This window comes from Lissotriton vulgaris, chromosome 9 (genome assembly GCF_964263255.1).
Source record: "Lissotriton vulgaris chromosome 9, aLisVul1.2, whole genome shotgun sequence".
NCBI classification, from domain to species: Eukaryota; Metazoa; Chordata; class Amphibia; order Caudata; family Salamandridae; genus Lissotriton; species Lissotriton vulgaris.
In genome coordinates this window covers 411,696,324-411,717,772 of record NC_141697.1, presented here as the reverse complement: position 1 = coordinate 411,717,772, position 21,449 = coordinate 411,696,324, and the positions used below count along the sequence as shown (strand labels likewise).

The window sequence follows — 21,449 nt, the reverse complement described above, 5'->3', positions numbered from 1 at the left end:
AAGCTTTGAAGCTGGTTAGGCACGAGACAGCATCTCGTGGACATGGGGCTTGAGTGGTAAGTGCCGATTTCGCGGGCACTTTTGTAGAAATCGCGGCATTTTTACAAAAGTGCCGATTTTGCGGCAAACCTCGAAATGCTGGAGGGTCTGTTTAGAGAACGATAGAAGATAATGCAGATCTTTAGAACACTTTAAAGAATGTATATCCTTGTCCCTGCACCAAGAGCAGAATTGTTTCCATCTAAGAGCATAAGTCTTTAAGGTAGAAGGAGCTCTTGCTTTAGCACGAATGTCTCTGCAATCTTGAGGGAAATCGATCTCCTTAAATTCAGTGAATCCAGAAACCATGCATGAAGATGCAGCTGGACTGGATGGGGATGAAGAATCTGGCCCTTTTTCAAATATAACAGGGTCAGAATTTGCATGACGGTAAGGTCTGCGTTTGGACAGTAGGAGAAGCTCTGTGAACAAATGTTGACACAGCCATCTTGGTGCGATGAGAATCATGCAGCATGGTTGGGTCAACAGAAAAGGGGGGGGGAATACGTATGCAAATATTCCTGTCCATTTCACCCTGAAGGTGTTCCCCCCACGAGCCCTTCTCCGGTTCCCAACTTGCAAAGAATGGGCACTTCCGATTATTCCTGGAGGCAAAGAGGTCCAGGTTTGGATTGCCCCACCTCGAAATATATTCTCCACAACCGTTTGATCCAGTTCCCATTCGTGATAGGATTTTGAGGTCCTGTTCAGAATGACTGCTAAAGTGTTGAAGATCCCTGGTAAATGCTCCACCTTGATTTTGATATTGTGAGAAAGCAGCCATTCCCCGATGTGCTAATCTTATTGAGAGAAAAGGTGAGAACGGGTACCTCCTTACTAGTTTAGATAATACATGTAAGAGGTGTTATCGGTTTTGATCAAAACAGTTGACCCATGAAACCTTGGAAGAAACATTGCAACACTAGGAAAATGGCTCGAAGCTCCAGAAAATTAAAATACCTTTTTGCCCCAGCAGTGAACCCTCTCCCTCTTATGCATGTGCGAACCCCACCCTTCTAGGGAGGTATCTGTCATGAGGGTGAAAACCCGGCACGGCAGGTTGATATGTGAGCCCGACTGAGGCATTCTTGGAGCGCATCCACCAGGTGAATGCTTCTCGCATAACTGGAGTTATCTGCACTAGGTCGCCAAACGACCCCGAAATTTGCAGCCACTGCTTATCAGTTCCTCTTGAATTGGCCGCATCGTTAGATGGGCATGAGGTATCAACAAAATTGCTGATGATAGTATTCCTAGGAATGATTTGACGGTTCTCAAAGAAGCGAACTTTCTTTCTCGGAGGTCTGAAGCCAGAGAAATGAGACGCGATTGTCTTTCTTTAGACAAGAATGCTTTGTCTCGGACAGTATCCAGCATTGCCCCTAGAAACTGAATCCTCTGAGAAGGACAAAACTGATTTTTGAATGATCAGCGACAGGCCTAGGGATTGAAAAAACTTGTATGTGGAGAAGTTTGTTGAAAGGAAGGCGACTTTATTAGCCAATCGTCCAGATAAGGGAATAATTGTATGTCCTGAAATCTGAAAGAAGCGGCTACCGGAGCTAATAAACTTTGTAACAACTCTTGGGACTGAGCGTAAGCCGAATGGAAGGACTTTGAACTGAAAATGTGCACCTGCCACAGTAAAACAAAGGTATTTTTGATGCTTGGGATGAGTTGGGATGTGGAAGTAGGCATCTTGGAGATCTAACGTTGACATGAAATCCACATGGTCTAGAAGCTGAAGGATTTCTTGAAGTGTGACCATGTAAAAAGATTTCGTCTGAAGATATTTGTTCAGCTTTCTAAAATCCAGGATCGGCCTCCATTCCCCTGACTTTTTCTTTATTAGAAAAAAGCGGGAATAAAATGCTTTCCCCACTTGAGAGCAAGGCACTCTTCTATTGTTCCTTTTGAAAGCCTGGTCTTTACTTCCTTTCTGAGAAGAGCAAGATGTGGAGGATGCTTCTTCAAAGGTGGATGAGGGGAGGGGGGAATTGACAAACTGTAGCGTATGCCCAAATATGAGAATAACCAAGACCCACTTGTCAGTGGTTATTCTTTTCCAATTGGTGAACTGGCCACTAGTGACACTAGAGAATGGCCAAAGTGACCAACATGACACCCCCTTTGAGTGAAGTAATCTTTTCTCTGTATTGAAACTAGCTAGGAACGTTTAAATCCACTTAAGGAGCAGGGATAGGAGATAGGCTACATCCAAATAAGGACTGTAGTTTAGAGTTGCCTCACGAAGGTGGGCAACCTATAATATAAAATGTTTTAATTTCATCCATACTAGGGATATGAGACTAGCACGTTTCCACTGGTCCGCACTGTATTCTCAGGCAGCTGAGGATATATTATTTGGCGGTAAAAGGGTTTGCTTTGTGATGGGAGGGATATAAAAGATTGGCATCAGAGATACTATCTCCTAATAGAAAAGGTGACGATTGTGCCTGTGAAAAAAAGGCGACCCTTGGTTATTTTGGGGCAGAGAAAGACAGAAGTTGGTCAGTCTGACCCAAATGTTAAGAGAAACAGAAAATAAGGCGATAGCTTTGAGCTTCTTGCATATATTGTCTCAATGCTTAACACTACAATCTGGTGCATCGGAACTCTGAACGGTTTGGGTAAATATATACACATAGATAGTGCTCTAAATTTTGAAATCATAGTAGCAATGCAACATTTGTGGTTATATTGCACCATAATCTAATGCCTTCTCTCCAAACATGAAGTGAAAGGTACCAAGGGATGCAGCCTTGTCTGTTACAGTGCAAACCATGTAAGGCTTGGTAAGTATTGCCCAGTCTGAGTAATAATTTCCTCCCTGTAGTGCCTCTAGAAGTTATCTAGAAAAACAATTTGTCAGCCTGACAGATCTAGTTAGTTGGTACAGCTATGATTCTGTTAAGAAACTGATGCATATTGTCTTGCTCAATAGTGCAAAGAGAACGTGTTTTTTTTATATTTATTTATTTGGCACTAACTTGTCCCCCAGGTCTTGAAGCACTTGCAAGAGCCTCAGGTTATATAATTTGAGGTCACATACATTCTAGGCTCAGGTCGGAAGACTGAGTGAAACGGACCATAATAACTTGCTCTTCCGCCGACGTTGGAAGCGGAACCCGGGATCCCAGGGTTAACAATAGTAACTCTTGTTGCTAGGCTACATACCCTTTTGAAAAAAAATCAAGAAACTTTCAGCGATAGAGATCACAAGTCGGAAAGCATATGTTAGAGTTTGTACTGAAAAATTTCAGAACAGCTGAACCCTTGTCAAATTACTATGAAGGCTGTAACATGCCCCTACCCCACGTAGTACCCTTGTAAAGTGGTATATCACAGGGGTTAGCACCTCTGAAAAGCCGTAAAAAGCTTCACCCTGAAAGCAACACTGTTGTGATTATGGCGTCCCTTCTGCCACATCTGTATAAATAAGCCCTGACAGTCTGCTGAAGATAGATGGGCCTTGAGTTGTCTCAATGTGCGCCAGCTCCGTTAGCATTGTAAACATACTCTTTAGGTCAGCCCTTGCATTTTTAACAGTAGCACACTGTAGCCGGATATAAACATTAGATCACCACTTCTTACCTCGTCTATGCATGCCGTCGGGTCGTCGTCGACTACCGTTGCTGCACTGCGAGGCGTCATGCCAAGGTGGCGCTGTCAACAATCCTAGACGGCGACCGGCATTGACGAGGTGCCAAGCCTACTCCCCCAGGATGGTCAGGGTCCACGAAGGGGAAGCTTAAAAGACTTGCCATCTTTGTGAGCTACCCCAGCCATTTGCTGCTTCCAGCAACTGGCCCCCACCAATCGGACCCACACTTTGGGCAGGAGAATCAGTAGGTAGGAGGAGAGGTGTACCCAATCTTTGCCAACCTCACCCCTCAGGTGGGGGAGGCAAGGCACAACTCTCAGTCCCCACCTTCTTGAAGATGGGGGGACACTGCCAATAAGAGTGAAGCTTATGCCCCCATCCGAATGGAGGGTGGCACAATAGGGGGTGTACCCAACCATCTTGAAGATGGGGGGGACGCAGCCAATAAGAGTGAAGCTTATGCCCCCATCCCAATGGAGGGTGGCACAATAGGGGGTGTACCCACTACAAGCAAGGGACCCATTGGTCCCAACCTGTACCTACCTGAAACATCACCAACACTTCGTATTTAGGGGCAACCCTGAATCTTGCCTCCTCAGACAAGCAACGAGAAGGACTAAAGAACTGTGCTAAAGGAGGAGGAGGAGGAAGAGGAGGAGGAGGACAGCCACTGACTTGGCCCCAGCCCTACCGGCCTGTCTCGACCTCATCCAGCAGAGTCCTGGTGTGTCCTGCAGCCAGCAGCCCCCCCAGAACCCGGGGGACCTGCCTTGCCTTCCCCAACAATACTCTGTCTCTCGTGAGCACCGAATTTGCTAATCAACAGTCTGTGGCTTCGGCCAAATCTGCTAGTCTGCACCCGACACCCATGGCCTGAGTACTACAAGGTGGTCTCCCCAGAGATCCTGACCTGGGATCTGGTGAACTACCTCCAGTCTACCGACGACACCTGCAGCCCCTTTCTGGAGGATCCCCATGACCGCGACCAGAGCCGGTAAGGAAAACCTGATGCTAAAAGACACCCAAGCACCAGATGTCCCACGATCCTGGGTGGCCCAACCGAGTGTGTCCCGGCATCCCTCGACATCCCAACTTACCTCTCAAACAGATGGTCACCTCCAGAAGATCTTCATGCCCAAGCCTGCAGTGTTTGTTCTGAACGGAGCTTCCCCATTGAAAACAACAGGGCTCCTGACGTCGATCCAGCAGCCTGCAACCGGCCGCCGTTGTGGGTGGACTTTGCGTGCTAACTTGGATCCCCCTTTGCCCTTAACTAAACCCTAGGAGCTTTGCTACCACATCCAAGTGGCATGCCCGTGAGCAGTCACCAACCAGTGGTCCCCTATCTCCCATTGGATAACATTGGTGCTCATCACTCTACACCCGGCCGCCGTGGGGCCGCTAAGGGTGCTCTTTGAGGGTATCCTTCACCCTGGGGGAACCCTGGTTCTAACCCCATTAACGCAACTCCCACTACCAAGTACTTACCTTTAAACTGATAACTTAATTTTCTCCCATATTATTGCACGGACTGTTAATCTGTGAATTGAGAATTGTATGAAAACCTAAGAAACTCTTGAGAAAAACTGACTTACTTAACTTTTATCCAGGTAATGTCCCAGTGTGATGTCTAGGCATATCACACCGACTAGAAAAAAAGTAATCCTGAAAAGTAATTAAAAGTAATCCAAAAGTAATTACAACTGCATTTGCACATTTTACAAACCTGTAAGAATTCATCCAGCTTGTTTTTTAACAAACTGTCTGGAAAAGTACAACCATATCTACCTGTACCAAGTCCTGCTTGGTTCTATAAATAAAAATGGCCCATCCACTATTGCCGGGACTTGCCTGCTGCAGGCCAAGGGACCACAAGCCCCACAAGTGCCGGCGAGCAGCCAACAAGGCTTTTTTTCACGCACTGAGGCGCTATAAATTCCTAACAGGACTCCCGCGGAGCGAGAGCCCATCCACTATTGCCGGGTCTTGCCTGCTGGAGTGTGGGGGACCATAAGCCCCACAAGTCCCTGCGGCCGGCGAGCCGCCAACGAGGCTGTTTTTTGCAAGCCGAGGCACTATAAATTCCTAACAGGACTCCCCCAGCGCGGGACGCATGCGGGCGAAGCCTGGGCCAAGGGCACCCTATTGAATTACAAATCCACTATCCCAGAACCCTACTCCGAAGTGAAAGCCCTTTCACAGGACTTTTTCTATTCTTATTGCTATAAGCCAGGTAGGGCTGACACTATTATAGACCCAGGCAGGTGGAGTACAGTACATCATGATCCTGGCCATAGGCATCCCTACCCTAGACCCCCGTTTTATAATTTACCCATAACAAATCGATACAGGGCTCAGGAAGAAGTAGACTGACTAACTGAGGCTATGGGAGTAGGTCAGGGAAAGAGTTCGCCCAGGCCGCAAGGAGGACCAGAGGACTTCCCGAGGGGTTATCTAGGTCAGCCTACCTATTCCTTGCAAGGGCTGAAACTAAAGGATCGGGTAATATTGACACCACAGCTGAACAAGAGCGAGAAGGGCCACGGGCGCCTATGTGTACCACACCCCAGCAGATATGTTGGATGGTAACATCACTCTGTGCATTAACGCCTTGAAAGGGTGTATGGATTTCTGGGCTACTCTCCCACTCTCATTGGCGGGTCGGGTCTCCTTGCTTAAGATGGTGGCATTGCCTAGGCTATTATATTATTTTAGAACTCTCCCGATATGGGTACCCGGCTCAGTCTTTCGACGCCTGAGATCGCTGATCATAGCGTTTCTATGGGGCACGGGTCGGCGGCGAATAGCGCTAGATACCCTCTTGCGACCCAAAGATGAGGGCTATTACCTAGCGGCTCAGCTGCAGACTTTCACACAGGAGGTCGCGAGGGTGTATCGAGGCCCGGAGCACACTAGAGATGAGGGCACTCCGCGGCATGTGCTTGCGTATATCACGCTACATCAGAAGTTATTGCTCAGAGATCTAACAGTGGAAGAGCAGACGTTCCGACTTTGCTGGAACCGGGCGCGCAAACGGGCGGGAATCCGTCGCATGTATGCTCCGGAGATCCCGTTGGGAATGGTCAAAGCCCTGCCTCATGGTGGGGACTGGTCGAGACTGCTGGGTTGGGAAGAGGCTGGGGTCCAGATGCTGGGTGATTTGTATGAAGACTGTGCTTTGCTTCCGTTCCAAGAGCTACAGGAACGTTTCGACCTTCCACGAGGTGACTATCTCCTACACGCGGCGGTAACGGGCGCCATGCAAGACCACTGGGGAGAGGGACTGCAGGAACCCGCGACCTCCATGGCGTGCCAATACGTGATGATGGCGGCGGGAACTTTTAAGGCGGTGACCTGTTTGTATTCCAGAATGTTGCGGGAGGCCCTGCAGCCGCTCACAGCTCTAAAAGCTAAGTGGGAACTGGACCTCCAAATGGAGATTCCTGACGCCAATTGGGGCCAACTATTACGGAGGGCGTGGAAGAGCACGAGAAACGCTAGATTCCAACTCATACATTTTTATATTATTCATAGGGCATACCTCACGCCAGGGAAACTACGGCAGTACTTTGGAGTGGAACAAGCGGCCTGCCCTAGATGTGGCACACTGGGGGCGGATTTGGGACACATGCTTTGGGATTGCCCTACACTGGGGGGAATACTGGCAGGAGGTCGGGAGGGCTTTAAACAACGCCACGGATAGGGATACACAATACACTAAAGCAGTGGGGGTGCTGCACTCGTTTCCACACACGTCTAAAAATAAGACGACCAGCAGATTCATAGACATGGGGCTGATATTGGCGAAGAGGGAAAAAACCAGGAATTGGAAATCGAAAGTGGGGCCCACATACAAACGCTGGTATGGTGAATGTCTGAGGTGGGCAGCCTGTGAAAGCACTTTACGATACCAGATTGCTAGGAGGACTGCTGATGAGAAAGCCATGGAGAGGGCAACAGCATGGGAAATGATGGTGCAGGCGCTCCGGGATGATAATGATGAGGAGGAAGGAGAGGATGCAGACTCTGAAGCGGACGACCCCACTAGCGCACCTAGGACCACACCTTTAGCGAATGTTTAACTCCTCCTTGCACACACCAGACCTTACTTTTCTCTAGGATTCTACTATAGTATAGCGCTGCCACGGGGGGTGTTGGGGAGTTTGGGGGGGTGGTTGATAGGGGGTGGGGGAGGGGTGAAAACTTAAAAGCAGTCCGCGTCTTCCTGTGTTTCTGGAAATGGACATTGGACAATGAAGCAGAGAATGGACTCACTGTACGCATTGCTTGGTCTTCTACCTGGAGGCTCGAGTAGCATGTTAGGGGAGGCGGAATGATTATGTGCCATACTGCTGTATTGCTATGCTATTCACAAATGTGTTGTCTGAGCAATTATTTTGGTACCGCAATAAAAACGATGTTACAAAAAAAAAAAAAAAAAAAAAAAAAAGGAGCGAGAAGGGCCACAAGAATTTCCCAGACCTATACTACCCGCAAATTTTGTCTCCACTAAGAATAATAAATCTAGAGTCCATAAATTCAACAAAACTCTTGCTGGCCCTACCCCTACCCTACCCTACCTGAACGATTATCTACATCTGACACTCATTTCCCTTGTCATCCCAAAGGAATATTCTTATCTGGGGAAAAGATCAAGGTCCTGTCATGGAACGTGACAAGTCTTAAAAGCAAACAGTCATGCACAGATGGGGGGCTTTTTGTTGACCAGTTTGACATTCGCATGTCCCAAGAAACTTGGGCGAGGGAAGACCTGACTAGGGTGGGTTTTGCTTCATATAGCATTACAGCTACTACGCGAGACAGGCCATCAGGGGGATTAAGCATTTTGGTTGGCTCTCATTTGGGTTGCACAGTCAATCAGCTGAATTCCTCCTCCAACGATATTCAAGGTGTAACCCTTGGTGTTTCTCCAAAGCTGAAGTTCGTCCTCATTAATGTTTACTCCTGGCCTGTAAGATTGGCGAAAGTCGTCAACCTTTGACATTCTGAACTCTTTATCTCACTTGTCCCTTATGATGTGAGGCTGATTGTTGGGGGTGATTTTAACTGTCAATTTGAGCATCTCCCTGGTTTCCCGGATTCAATCTCCAATGAGGAGAATTCCCAGTGGTCTATTCCTGATCCCCAAATCCCTCCAATTAAGGCCTGGTTTCCCTTGGCACTTCAAATTAATGCATTAACACGGACTCATTCCCTGCGAGCCTGTAACGGCAGTACGATCTCGGATGTACCAGGGAATCCAACATTTAACAGAATTGGTCATGCTTCTCATTTGGATTATATCCTAGTTGAGACTAGTTTATGGCCAAGGGTTATTGATTTTGCTGTCATTCTCCGCTACTAGTGATCACAATGCCCTGGCCCTGGAATTGAAGATGCCGGATATGGGTACTGTTTCGACCATCAGCCCTAACTTAGATAATATATTATTTTTGTACATGACTGATATCCTATTATACTATTTCACTTACTACCGACTACTATATTGCTCCTAATAGTTGGGTCCAATTACCCTCCTGCTGCCCCTACCCCTTGTCCCTGCGAGCTTTAAGAAAGAGGTAAATGCCATCCGTTGGGCCTACGTTCACCTGTTCTCTATTGCTGCGGGATCCAAGACTCTGTACTGTATCTGTACTATTAGTTACATGGTCGTTTACTGGTTTTATATATGTACTTGCTGCTATCCTATTCTACTATGCTACCATATTGTACCCAATAGTGGATTTAACCACCCTCCTGTTGCCCCTACACCTATTTCTGTAAAGCGCTCCGATATCTGCAAAGATCTTGTTCGCGCTATATAAAACTTTGAATAAATAACAAAGTTGCACAATTACATGCAGCTTTGGTGGCTAAACTGGTCGACATATTTAACCCGCATAAGCACTCGAAGAGGAAAAAACGGCCTATCCACACTTGGTTAAATGATGACTGCCGCAAGGCGAAACTGGCCCTCCTGTTAGCTATCAAAGCCAAAGACACGTCTTTGTTAAAGCGTAGGAGGGCGCTGTTCAAAAAGGTTATTTGCCGAGCAAAGCAGGCCTGGGAACTGAATAAATAGAATGACAAAGGATGCCCTGTTGAGGAAAGACATGAAAGAATTTTGGGCTATAGTTAGAACTGGCAATAGGGAAGGTAACACAGCCCTTGAGCCAAATATAGCAGCAGATAAGTGGGTTGATCACTTCCAGGCATTATACACTTCTAAGCCGGCATCTATTACCCACAATGTCACATATTCTACTTCCTTTAAGACAGGGTAGGTAGACGTGGTTGTGGCAGATAAGGCCACCAATATCTCAAAAAACATCCATGAAGTAGCTGTGGAGATTACCCTTTCAGAAGTTGCACTTGCAATAAAGAAACTCCCTGCAGGTAAAGCACCAGGGCTAGACAAACTTCCAGGGGGACTGTTTAGGGAGGATCCAACAATATGGGCCCCCTATTTATGAACATTATTTAATGCCATAATGGAAGGTATGCCGATCCCTAAAACCTGGGTGGGGGCAGAAATGATTCCAGTTTTTAAGAAGGGGTCTCCCCTTCTCCCTGCAAACTACAGACCGATCAGTCAGATCGATGTCACGCAAAAAGAGTTTGCACAGGTACTCCTAGATCACCTCCAGGGCTGGATAATAGAAAATGAAATCTTGAGTGCTTACCAGGCTGGTTTTAGGAAGAACATCTCCAAACTTGACCAAATATATTGATTACAACTTATATTTTGCAAAACTGTGAAAATGGAGGGTGGCAGCCTCTACTTTGAGACATGGGGATCCCATCTTATCTTTTAAGCATGTTTGAGAGGCTGCATGAAGCCAATTTTGCCCAAGTTAGATGTGGGAAAGAGGGCGAGCTAACTCCACAATTTCCCGTTGAGAAGTGGGTAAGGCAGGGGTGTGTGCTTGCTCCTATCCTGTTTTGCCACTTTCTCAACGATTTGATTGCACACCTTAATGAGGTTATGGACAATGATGCCCCAAAGCTGGCAAACTCTGGTCTCAGCAATTTTGTTCGCAGACAAACACCCTTTTAATGTCCAAGTCACCAATGGGAATATGAGGGTCCTGGACAGTTTTGTAATCTACTGTAACAACAAGGGGCTGGAAATAAAGACCACAAAAATGTAATCCAGCCAAGACAACACGTCCTAATCCCAGCCTAAATGGCATGGTTCTGGAAAGGGTCTCTGTATTGGACTACCTAGGTGTAACCATGACTGAGAATGTGGAGTGAGGGCCACAAATTGCCAAAGCCAAGCTCAAATTAGCTCAGACAACGGGAAGAATTACAAAATTTATGAGATTCTTCCTTTAAACCTGCTTGCCCTATCCTAGAGATTTACAAGGTGCAGGCCAGGGCCTCATCAATGTTTGGGGCGGAACTGTGGGGTCACTGTTCTTGTAGCCAATTGATCAAAGTTGAGAATAGCTTTTTAGACAGACTCTGGGTCTCCCCTCTAGTACCCGTTTAATTCTGCTGAGACTCTATTTGGTATTAGGCCAATAGGAGAGGAGGTTGCATTAAGACCACTAACCTTCGGGTGAAGACTATGGGTGACCCCAGAGTTGGAAGCATACCGGTTAGAAACAAAAGAGCTTTTGGGTTTCGGGTTGCAGAGAAAAAGATCCCTTGGTTTGCATACCTAAAGGAAGAGTGCAGCAGGATAAGTAATTCTAGTCTCTGGAGCGACCCAGTGGAAGCTTGCTTGGCAACCTCCCGTGTGGAACTGATGAAAACCTATTGATTACATAAATTGGCAGTAATTTGTGGGAACCCAGGCACTGGTCATCTCACAGCAGATTTTCTTAAACACAAAGTGGAATACAAATGAGAGCCTTTCCTGGACGATATCTTTCCTCCTCTAGCTAGGAAATTAGATCTACAGTTTAGAGTCTGCACCCTTCCCCTTCGCACCTTTACTGCCAGTTGGTCTAGCACTGCCTCGCGAGGGTGCCCCATCTGTAGACCCCAAGAGGAGACAGAGCTTCATTTTGTTTTTTGTCCAGGATACAAACTTGCTAGGCAATGTTGGCTCAAACAGTTGTGTAGGAATCTGGGGGTTTGTGCATTGTCAGGAGGCATTTAGAGTGTTAAAATCTGATACCTCCAAGCCCATTCTATTTGGAGTCTCTCTATTCATAAGCTCAATGTGGAGAAGGCGCTGGATTCTTTTAAAAAATACTAACCCTGATGAAAACTTAGAAATGGTTTCCTTCCTCTCGCCTCAGACTGTTCCTGATTTTAATTCTTACTAATCATGTGATACATGTTGTGAGAATATGGATAATTCTTTTTTTATATAAAATGTGAGTAGTAATGATTAGATTGTAGTTTAGAATATCAATGTCAAACAGGTCAATGCTCCACATAATTATTTGGTACTGGGTGGCCTCTTTTTATAATAATCTTTTAACTTTTTTATTATTAGGTGGTATTTATTGTATACATATTTTCAAGGCCTATGGACTGAACTAAAGGTCATAACAAGTAATTGCTCCAGTCAAGGTGGCACCAATGTAATGTTCCATTTTAATTGTGTTTTATTATTCAATATGTATGAATGTGATGTATTTTTTTGGGTTTTTCAAAACCGAAATAAAGATTACTGAATCGAACAAAAAAAATACAACTAAGAAACATTTGTGATACAAACAATTGGTCTGAGTTCAGTCTTGAGTGTGTGAAATTATATCTTGCATGAGTGTGTACAATAAATACTCAACATGACCCGCTGAAAAAGCCTTACTGCTCGCCCACACTACCACAAGTAGAGAAATAAGGTATTATCTGTTACCTCTGTAAGCCTTTGGGTATCCACTAAACCTTATTTTGGTATAGTATATACAGAGCCAGCTTCCTACACCAGTGTAAAGTCAATACTGTTTGTTTAGAGCCTTTACATTCTAATTTTCCTGAAATTAAGAGTAGATTTGGTGCAGCAGCCCAGGGAGGAAGTTTACCAGAGTCAGAACATTATTAAAAGCTGAGACAATACAGCGGCCTTGCTACCATGCCCAACTTGGGAGAAGCTGAATTGGCAATGAGAGAAAAGGAACTGACCTCTGACAAAGAATGAGCCAAACACTACACTCAGCTGCCTTAATGCACACCTTCCAACCAACCAACTGCTTAGGTGGTCACTTTCGCTATCTAGAGAAGAAATGGCTGGTGGGGATGAAGCATGTCATAAGGATTGCCAGCATGAAGAATAAGCCAGGGGAGGATGCTTTCACAAGATGATGGTATCTAGCTTATAAGGTTTAATTTTCCGTGGCATTCTTGATGGTGCTCTCATTTGTGGTTGAGATAACAAAAAATTCCTTGGCTTGTTCCATTAAACAAAGAACTCATGGAAAAACTGGTGTAGTCAACATGCAATGCTGAACCACCTGGAGGATGAATGGAGAGTCAGCATGCAGAGGTGAAAAACTAATTTCACCACTCCCCTCACCAAGAAAGTGCATTTATCCTCAATAGGTAATATCTGTCCAAGATGAAGATTATTTATGTAGTGTTTTAACAGGTAGTGGCATTTTCAGGAAAGGCCAAGTTTTGTTCCCTCTTCCTTCTCTGGGGTAATACCGAGCAGAGTATTAGAAGTTGCAAGCACAAACTGGAGAAGGCTGGGTCTTCAATGTCTGTGCTTAAAATAACAATAGCTTTTTTGACACAGAAGGTGGTACAGACATCATTCAAGGATTCAATATCAATTGTTGTCTTGGATCTTGACAGCAAATGGTCCGCAAAGTTGAAAAGACTGGCTACAGACTGCTCAGTTTTCTCATAAATTTAAATGTTAGTTAAATGTTAGTTACAAAAACTAACATTACACAGCTACCTAGGATGGTGGCAGGCGCAGTGTATTGGTGGAATGGATACACTAGTATGGCTGGTGTTCGATTAATTTACAGTCCTCTCAACCCAGTTAGATTACTTTCAAGTTGAAGTGAGAAACAACAAGATATAAGAGTGGACCACCGGCACAGGTGGCTGAGGTGGCGGGGCAGTGGTAGTGGTGGCGGAGGTGTTGGCGTCCAAGCCGTGGAGGCAACAGAGGAGGAGGCACAGGCTGGGTTGGTATGAGTGACCTAGATGGTGAATAGGTCCTGGAGTATTCAGAGTCAGAGGTATGAATCACGCGCCTCTTCTTGCGGGCAGGCCTCGAAGAGGGAGCTCTGGAGGCAGTGCCCCTTGATGGCGAACGCCGGCACCGCCGTGACCTAGAACTGTCAGATGTGGAGATGCTGACCACAGAGGGTGACCGGCTTCTCGACGACGAGCTCTGAGGGCTTCCCGACGGCAACTTACTTCCCGACGGCAACTTACTTCCCGACGGCAACTTTCTCCTTGACTGCGATCTCCTCGTCAACAGCGACCTGCGCGTCGACGGCGCGCGGTGGTGTCGCCTCGACGACGATCGCCGATGTCTCCTGGACTCAGATCGACAGCGATGTGTCGACATAGTCTGTGATGTCCTCAACCTTGACCTCTTCTGAAGTCTCGACGTCCTTCCCCTAGACGTCGTTTAGACTCAGAGCCCTGGGGCGACGGGGTGCATATCGTCGTCATACCTGGTTTCAACGTGATAAGCCAGACATCGACCGGAACGGTTTCAGAGCCTTCTTCTGACTGGGGAGCCCCCCAGAGGCCGACCATGGGTTGTGGAAGAGGAAAGGCTCTCTCCATGCCCAGAGGTCCCACCTGCAGCCTATTGTCTTCTCTGCTCCAGGCCTTTAAGACGGATCTCCTCCCCGTCACGCAGGGTCCTCCTGGAGAATGACTTGCAGATGACACAGGAGTCAGGAACATGAGATGAGGGAAGACAGAGTATGCAAACCCTGTGAGAGTCCTACTTGGCCTTCCTGCCACATTCAGGGCACTTGTCAAATAACGATGGCATTTTGACAATGAAGTGGCTTAACTGCCCAAAAAAAGACAGCAAAGGGAAGATAAAGGCCCCAGACGTCGAATGAAACACTTAAACTATAAAAAAAAACTCAAATATTTGTAGAAATACCAATAAAGGTAGAGCTCAATGCGTCAGGGTCCTGCTAGCAGGAGCCGGAAAAAAGAACTGAAAGTGACTGCCCTTTGGCTGTGCATCATGGGATACAGAGGGTCTCTGGAGGGTTCCTTAAAGGCACGTACCCATTTAAAGACACACATTGGCAACCTATGGGGCTGGTCTGTCCAACACTTCCGCTCTATCATGACAAAGGATTTTTGTGAAGGGGAGTTTCTCTATGTGTGAATTTAAAAAAAGGTTACATTTTGATGTTTTCTGGCTATCCTTTTTCACTTCAGGATGAAGTGCTGGCCCGTGTAGACTTGTTAAGTTCAGGCTGCATTATTTGTCTTTGATTTTCTCTTAAGTGTCTATGCAGGATTGCAGAAGAGGACAACTTAAGAGACTATTTCGATTGCTCCGGGGCCACGCACATGGGCAGGACTCTTCACATGATTATGACTATACACAGAGATCCCCTACTACAGAACCGGGCATCCCTATGCACCAGGGATTACAGTGTACTCACAAATTATAACAAAAAAATATTTAGTCAACAAGTGACGGGGTACCGCTCTCTCGGGATCTGCGCGTGCTGGCGCGGAAAAAGAAAGAACTGACGTCAGCGCGCGTCTAAGTAGCTCCAGTGCCATCATTTCAGCGGATGCATCGCCAATGACGCACGTGGAGCCGTACAACGACGCCTATCGACGTGCAGGGGTACTGCTGATGAAAGCTTTCCGGATCCAGGCTGACACCTGGGGATAGTCTAAGGTAAGGAATCTATCACGAACGTGTTTTTTTCAGATACAGTTTACAACAGAGCTCAAAGCCTGTCCCAATCAAGATATGCTCGTCTGACTCATCACAAACCCAACTGCAAAATCCAACAAACTAACATGTCAAAGCGAAGGTGCTAACCTTGATTTTGGGCTCCCCTCCAGGTTTGTGGCTGACTTGTGGAGCATCTGTATCCATATCCACTTCCGCTTTGTCATCAAACTGTCCCATGAGAACCTGAGTCCAGGTTTTCAGTCCAGCTTGCAGACGAACTCCCAGAATTCTTTCAATCTATATAAAGAAAAAAGTGACATATAAACAAACCCTCATTTAAAAAGATACTGTACAAAATATTATAAACACACTAATGTGGCATTTTCCTAACATTTTAGTAAACAATTTGCTCTACAGCAATTCAAGTACCTCCAAAAACAATGATTAGTTCCAAGACTTTGCTTTTTGTGCCATTCAGATCAGAACACCAGTTTTATTATATGCCTGGTGTCCAAGTATTAGTACTATAGCTCAATGGTGCAAAACGGGTACAGATAAGAAATAAATAACCTGACAGAAACCAACAACCAACACTGAAGTGCTAATTTTTTTATTTTTTTTAATTGACGTTTGGCATGCAAGGACAGCAAACTAACGAGACCAAGTTATCCTTTTTGTAAAACTTTATATAATGTGTTGACCTGGTCAAAACACATATGCGTGACGTTGAAGATAGTTTTAATTAAGCTTCCTTTCCAGCTTCCAGTGCACTTCTCTGAAATGTCACATATGAATGCACTGAAAAACAAAATGCCAACACACAATATTTATGACACTAATTATGAATTCCTTTGCCTGAGAAAATATCTTACGACTACAAATTCACAATCAGCAGCCTTTTACTCAGTCACTTTCAACCATGTGTTTACACTTGACTAGGTTGACTCCCATCCTTGAACTGTCTTAGAAAATACATTGAAATTCAATCTCTTGATTCCAGGTTTGTTAACCAAAACTCCTCTTAAGTTGTTAGAAAACACAATCACTTTACAAACCTATAACACTGATTTCTCTCACCCAATTAATTCACTGTAATTATTGGAGAACGTTCCATTCACTTCTCTACTGCGGGTGTCATGCCATATGGTCTGTAGTTGCAAGCATCGAACCTAATTTCACTCATCAAGTGGGAACCTTTATAACTTACTGCAATTTTCAGGCTCAACGAAATTGTACAGGGTTGTTAGTGGTGCTCACATTACGTATTTTAGCTGCTAACATGTAATGCAATCTCAGGTAGAACAACTGTTACAACTTTAATGGGCAAGCAACCCTACATCCACTTAATTCATTCTTCACACTTCACCTGTGCTCTTCCTCATTCTAGTGTCCTCTTGTGAATGATTAACAACGGTATTGGTTTAACTATCTTATTTGATCAGTTCTCACTTATTTTAGTCTTTCTCCGTGATTTGAGTCTGTCTGTTTTGATATTCTATTTCATCAATTATACCATATGAGTTCAATGTCTCATAACTGTACCAGTTCACTATTAAGAAAGTATAGATCTGTAGCAAAAGTCACTGAAACCTAAATAATTAGACAAGAACTATAGTATACTACTAGATCACAACTCAAGTGTTTGCTCATTTTCAAACGCCTTTTTGAAATTTGATCTCTTACCTCCATATCAAGTTTATTAACCCAGATGGGCAGATTGGAGTAGGAGTGAAGATTCAAATCATCAACTGCTTTTTGAACTCGATTTAAGATTTCGGAGAACATTTTGTGCTCGTAAACACAGGTTTCCAAGGATCTCACTTCCAGATCAATCTTCTCTTCAATGATTAAGAGGTCGTCCACCTACAGAAAAAATTAGAACATGTAAGCTAAGCCTATTAACAAAAAACACTAAATTTTACGGATATAGAAACCGGACTTGTAAGAAAATTCTACATTAAATATTTATAATAAACTCCGCATTAAAGACAACATGCACGGTTTTACTTTTAGCCCACTTGTGACCGCCTAATACCAATGTCTGCTCATCGATCAGCTAGTTCAGCAAATAGTTTTGGGTTTTAATAAGTAATGATCATGGGCATGGAAGAAAATAAGCACTTCATTATATATAGGGATGGACATCGTCAAATAGATAATTGTTTAAATACTGCTGATACAAACTTGGACCCAGATGAAAAAAAATTTCTTGAAAGTGCAAGGTCTCCGAGCATATGCTGTTGACTAAAAGTGCGACCTTTTACTCCGACGCATGTAGTGTTAAATTATTTGCACTGCGTAGGATCAATGACTGCCAGCACCCGCCCATAACAATAACTTTAAGTGGGGCGCTGTCAAGTGAGGCCCATGCTTGGGATTCCTGTAAAAATGTTTCTAAAAAAATACACATATGGTATACTTTGAAGGAATTGGTCTTTCTACAGACACCATCAATGGTATTTTAAACTAAAACATTATCTGTAATATTCCCTAACATCTAATACTATGCACTCAAACTGGATACCATGCCGTTGAAAGGTACAGTTCTACAAGAATTCTAATCCAAACAATATAACTCAAATTACGGGGACACACAGTGCTGGGACTGTTCAGTTTTGATCACTGCCCGAGGCCTGCCGTGATTCCTGCGGACAACAGGACTACAGGGTCCAGCTGCCCATGTTCAAGGAGGGGTTTCCTGCCAGCCGCCTCCCACTTGTTGAGACATGCGCAGAAAGCGCCGGAAGATCTCCCGAGGGACGGGACGCAGAGTACTGGGACTGTATCCTTTTTTTTACCCCAGTCATGCCATGATTCCCACCGACAAAAGGACTACAGGGTCCAACTGCCCAAGCTCAAGAAGGGATCTCCTGACAGCCACCTTCCACTTGTTGCGCTGTGAGCATAAAACACCAGAAGACTTCCTGCAGCGAGGGACGCACACAGGCCAAGGGCGGGCCGGTCCTGCTGCCGTCAGCGCCAGGAAGAGGCAGGGTCCTAACTTTCCTCAGACAAGATACTGTTCTGGTGCTATATGCAAGAGCAACCAGTGTGGTTAAAACAATCAGCACCACTGACTAATTGGGGGGGCTGGGCTTGTGGGTTTTTCAAGACTTTCATTGTTATCATCCAGTACTAAGGCCAATATTTCCTGAGTGTAGACCGTACAAGGCCCCCAGTAAATGCCTATTTTTTGCGTTTGACAGTGGTCAATCATAGCCACAATACAAGGTAACTGCTGAGGCCGTTTACTTCGTACAATCAAATAGGGGTAAAAGTAAGGCAAAGGATGGCGCAAGTGGCTTTGGGTAAACGGAAAAAAAAGTCAAAAAAGGTGGGGGAGAAAGGATTAGTTACTTACCTGTAATCCTAGTTCTCTTCCAGGGGTATCCTCATCAAAGTCATAAGCATTAGAATATTCCCGCCCATGCGCGGGACCCCGGAAACAATATATTATATGTGCCCCACATATACATATACATATATATATAAATATATATATATATATATAAAAATAAGCAATTGCAGCCAAATAAAACAGTAGAGCTGGAATATGCTGTGAAGAATTTCCACCATACATGTGTATTAGCATTAGAAACATGATAAACAACACCAATGCTTGTTTAGAAACTGTTTTAATGCTTAGAAAGCAGCAGAAATTCTTATAACACACTGTAAGCATATACAGCTCCCAGGCTGCATTGCAAATACCCAGTCTAAAAAGACTGAAAAGCTAACCCTGTGGCTGCATGTACCAAAACTGACGCTGTGCCTTTAAGGCACCTCTGCCCCTAGCTTCCCATCATGCCTCAGGGGTTACAGTTAGGTCAGTTGTTCTTTTCGGAGACTGAAAACAAAACCATGGTAATAACAGGTTAAAACATCTCCTACTTAATAAACAAAGTCCTTTGCCCGGGGAGGCGGGAGGGTTGCTTATGACTTTGATGAGGATACCCCTGGAAGAGAACTAGGATTACAGGTAAGTAACTAATCCTTCTCTTCCAGGGGATCCTCATCAATAGTCATAAGCATTAGAATAGAGTAGCGAGCCTCACCTCATCCCTGCGGGCAAAGGAATCAACAGGTAACATTCACCTTCGTAGGCCCAAAAATAGGCCTTATTCTACCCAAATAGGTTTCTCAAGGAGGCTTGCCCTACTTGAGAATCCGCTCTGGAATCAGACTCTAGGCAATAATGCCTTGTAAAGGTATGGACTGATTTCCATGTCGCAGCCTTGCAAATTTCTGACATGGGAATGTCATGTAAAAATGCTGTTGTGGCTGCCTTCCCTCTAGTGGAATGAGCTTTGGGTGATTGTAACAAAGGTTTGCCAGCCAGCTGGTATGCTAGTTTGATACATGAGACAATCCATCTGGAGATGGACCTCTTGGCTGCTGCAAACCCGGTCCTCATTGAACCATAATTGACAAAGAGTTGGTCTGTCTTTCTGGTGCTCTTCGTTCTTTCTAGGTAAAACTTTAGCACCCGTTTAAGATCTAACGAGTGCAACGACCTCTCAGCTGGGGTCGATGGGTTAGGAAAGAACGAAGGAAGGGTAATCGTTTGGTTTATATGAAAATCCGATACCACTTTTGGAAGGAAAGAAGGGTGAGCCCTCATTACCACTCTGTTGTGGTGAAACACAGTGTAGGGTTCCTTGGTGCAGAGTGCTTGAATCTCGCTAACCCTGCGAGCAGAGGTTATTGCCACCAAGAAGGCCGCCTTCCAAGTGAGATGCTGCAAGGAGGCCTTGTGTATAGGTTCAAACGGTGCAGACATCAGCCTGGAGAGAACCAGGTTCAACTCCCAGGGAGGAGAAGGATTTCTCACAGGGGGATAGACCTTCAATCCCTGAAGGAAATCCTTAACCACTGGGACCTGAAAAAACGACGTTTGTGTAGGTGATTTTCTGTACGCTACTATGGCAGATAGGTGAACCCTGATAGAAGCCTATTTCAACCCTGATGTCGCTAAGTAAAGGAGGTAAGGGAGGACTACCTCTTCTTGTCCTTTGGTGGGATCAAAGCCATGGTCCCTACACCAAATGAAAAATCTCTTCCGCTTGAATGCATAAGACGCCCTTGTGGAAGGCCTCTTTGCCTCTTTTAAAATATTCATACATTCTGGAGGCAGATTTAAGTGTCCGTATTGCAAGACCTCAGGAGCCATGCAGTCAGGTTCAGTGACGGGAGGTTGGGATGCAGGATCCTCCCGTTCATTTTGCTCAACAGGTCTGGTCTGCATGGCAGACGTCTGTGTGGACACAGCGACAGATGTAATAGGTCTGGATACCACCATTGTCGCGGCCAATCCGGAGCAACTAGGATCATGTCCATGCTCGATCTGATGAGCTTGGCCACCACCTTCGGAATCAGTGCCAGAGGAGGAAACGCATAGGCGAACATTCCTGTCCACTCCAGCAGGAGAGCGTTCCCTTGTGTCCCTGGTCGGTGGAACCTGGACGCGAAGGCGTGGCATTTGGCGTTTTCGTCGTCCGCGAATAAATCTATGTCTGGACGGCCCCAGCAACGGAAGAGTTCTTCGACTACTTCGTCGTTTAGCACCCAGTCTGGCTGATCTTCGAAGTGCCTGCTGAGTGCGTCCGCCTTTGTGTTTAGCTCGCCTGGAAGGTGTACTGCCACCACCGACAGTCCCAGAGCCAGAAGCCAGTGCCATATTGTCTGGGCCTCCTGAGACAGAGGGCGAGACCGGGTTCCTCCCTGCTTGTTCAGATAGAACATTGTTGTAGTGTTGTCCGTCTGAACCAAGATTTTGTCCGTTGTGATTGCTGGAAGGAACGCTTTGAGCGCCAGATGAACTGCTCGAAGTTCCAGCATGTTGATATGGTATGTCTGAAGGTTGGTCGACCAGCGACCCTGAATCTGAAGATGACCCATGTGAGCACCCCAACCTTCCAGAGATGCGTCCGTTACCACAGACATCGAAGGAAGAGGCTGCTGAAAAGGGACTCCCTGCAAGACATTCCGAGGGCGAGTCCACCA

General features: G+C 45.5%; 1 protein-coding gene across 1 annotated transcript in view; it reads right to left on the bottom strand.

Moving 5' to 3' along the window:
* The window catches only part of DYNC1H1 (dynein cytoplasmic 1 heavy chain 1), a 1,654,074-nt gene that overhangs the window by 1,538,915 nt on the left and 93,710 nt on the right, over positions 1 to 21,449 (bottom strand). Inside the window, exons 9-10 of the mRNA XM_086937823.1 lie at positions 17,130 to 17,309; positions 15,594 to 15,743 (exon numbers count right to left, since the gene is read on the bottom strand). Of these exons, the coding sequence (XP_086793949.1) occupies positions 15,594 to 15,743; positions 17,130 to 17,309 (330 nt within the window). The remainder of the gene's footprint in view (positions 1 to 15,593; positions 15,744 to 17,129; positions 17,310 to 21,449) is intronic.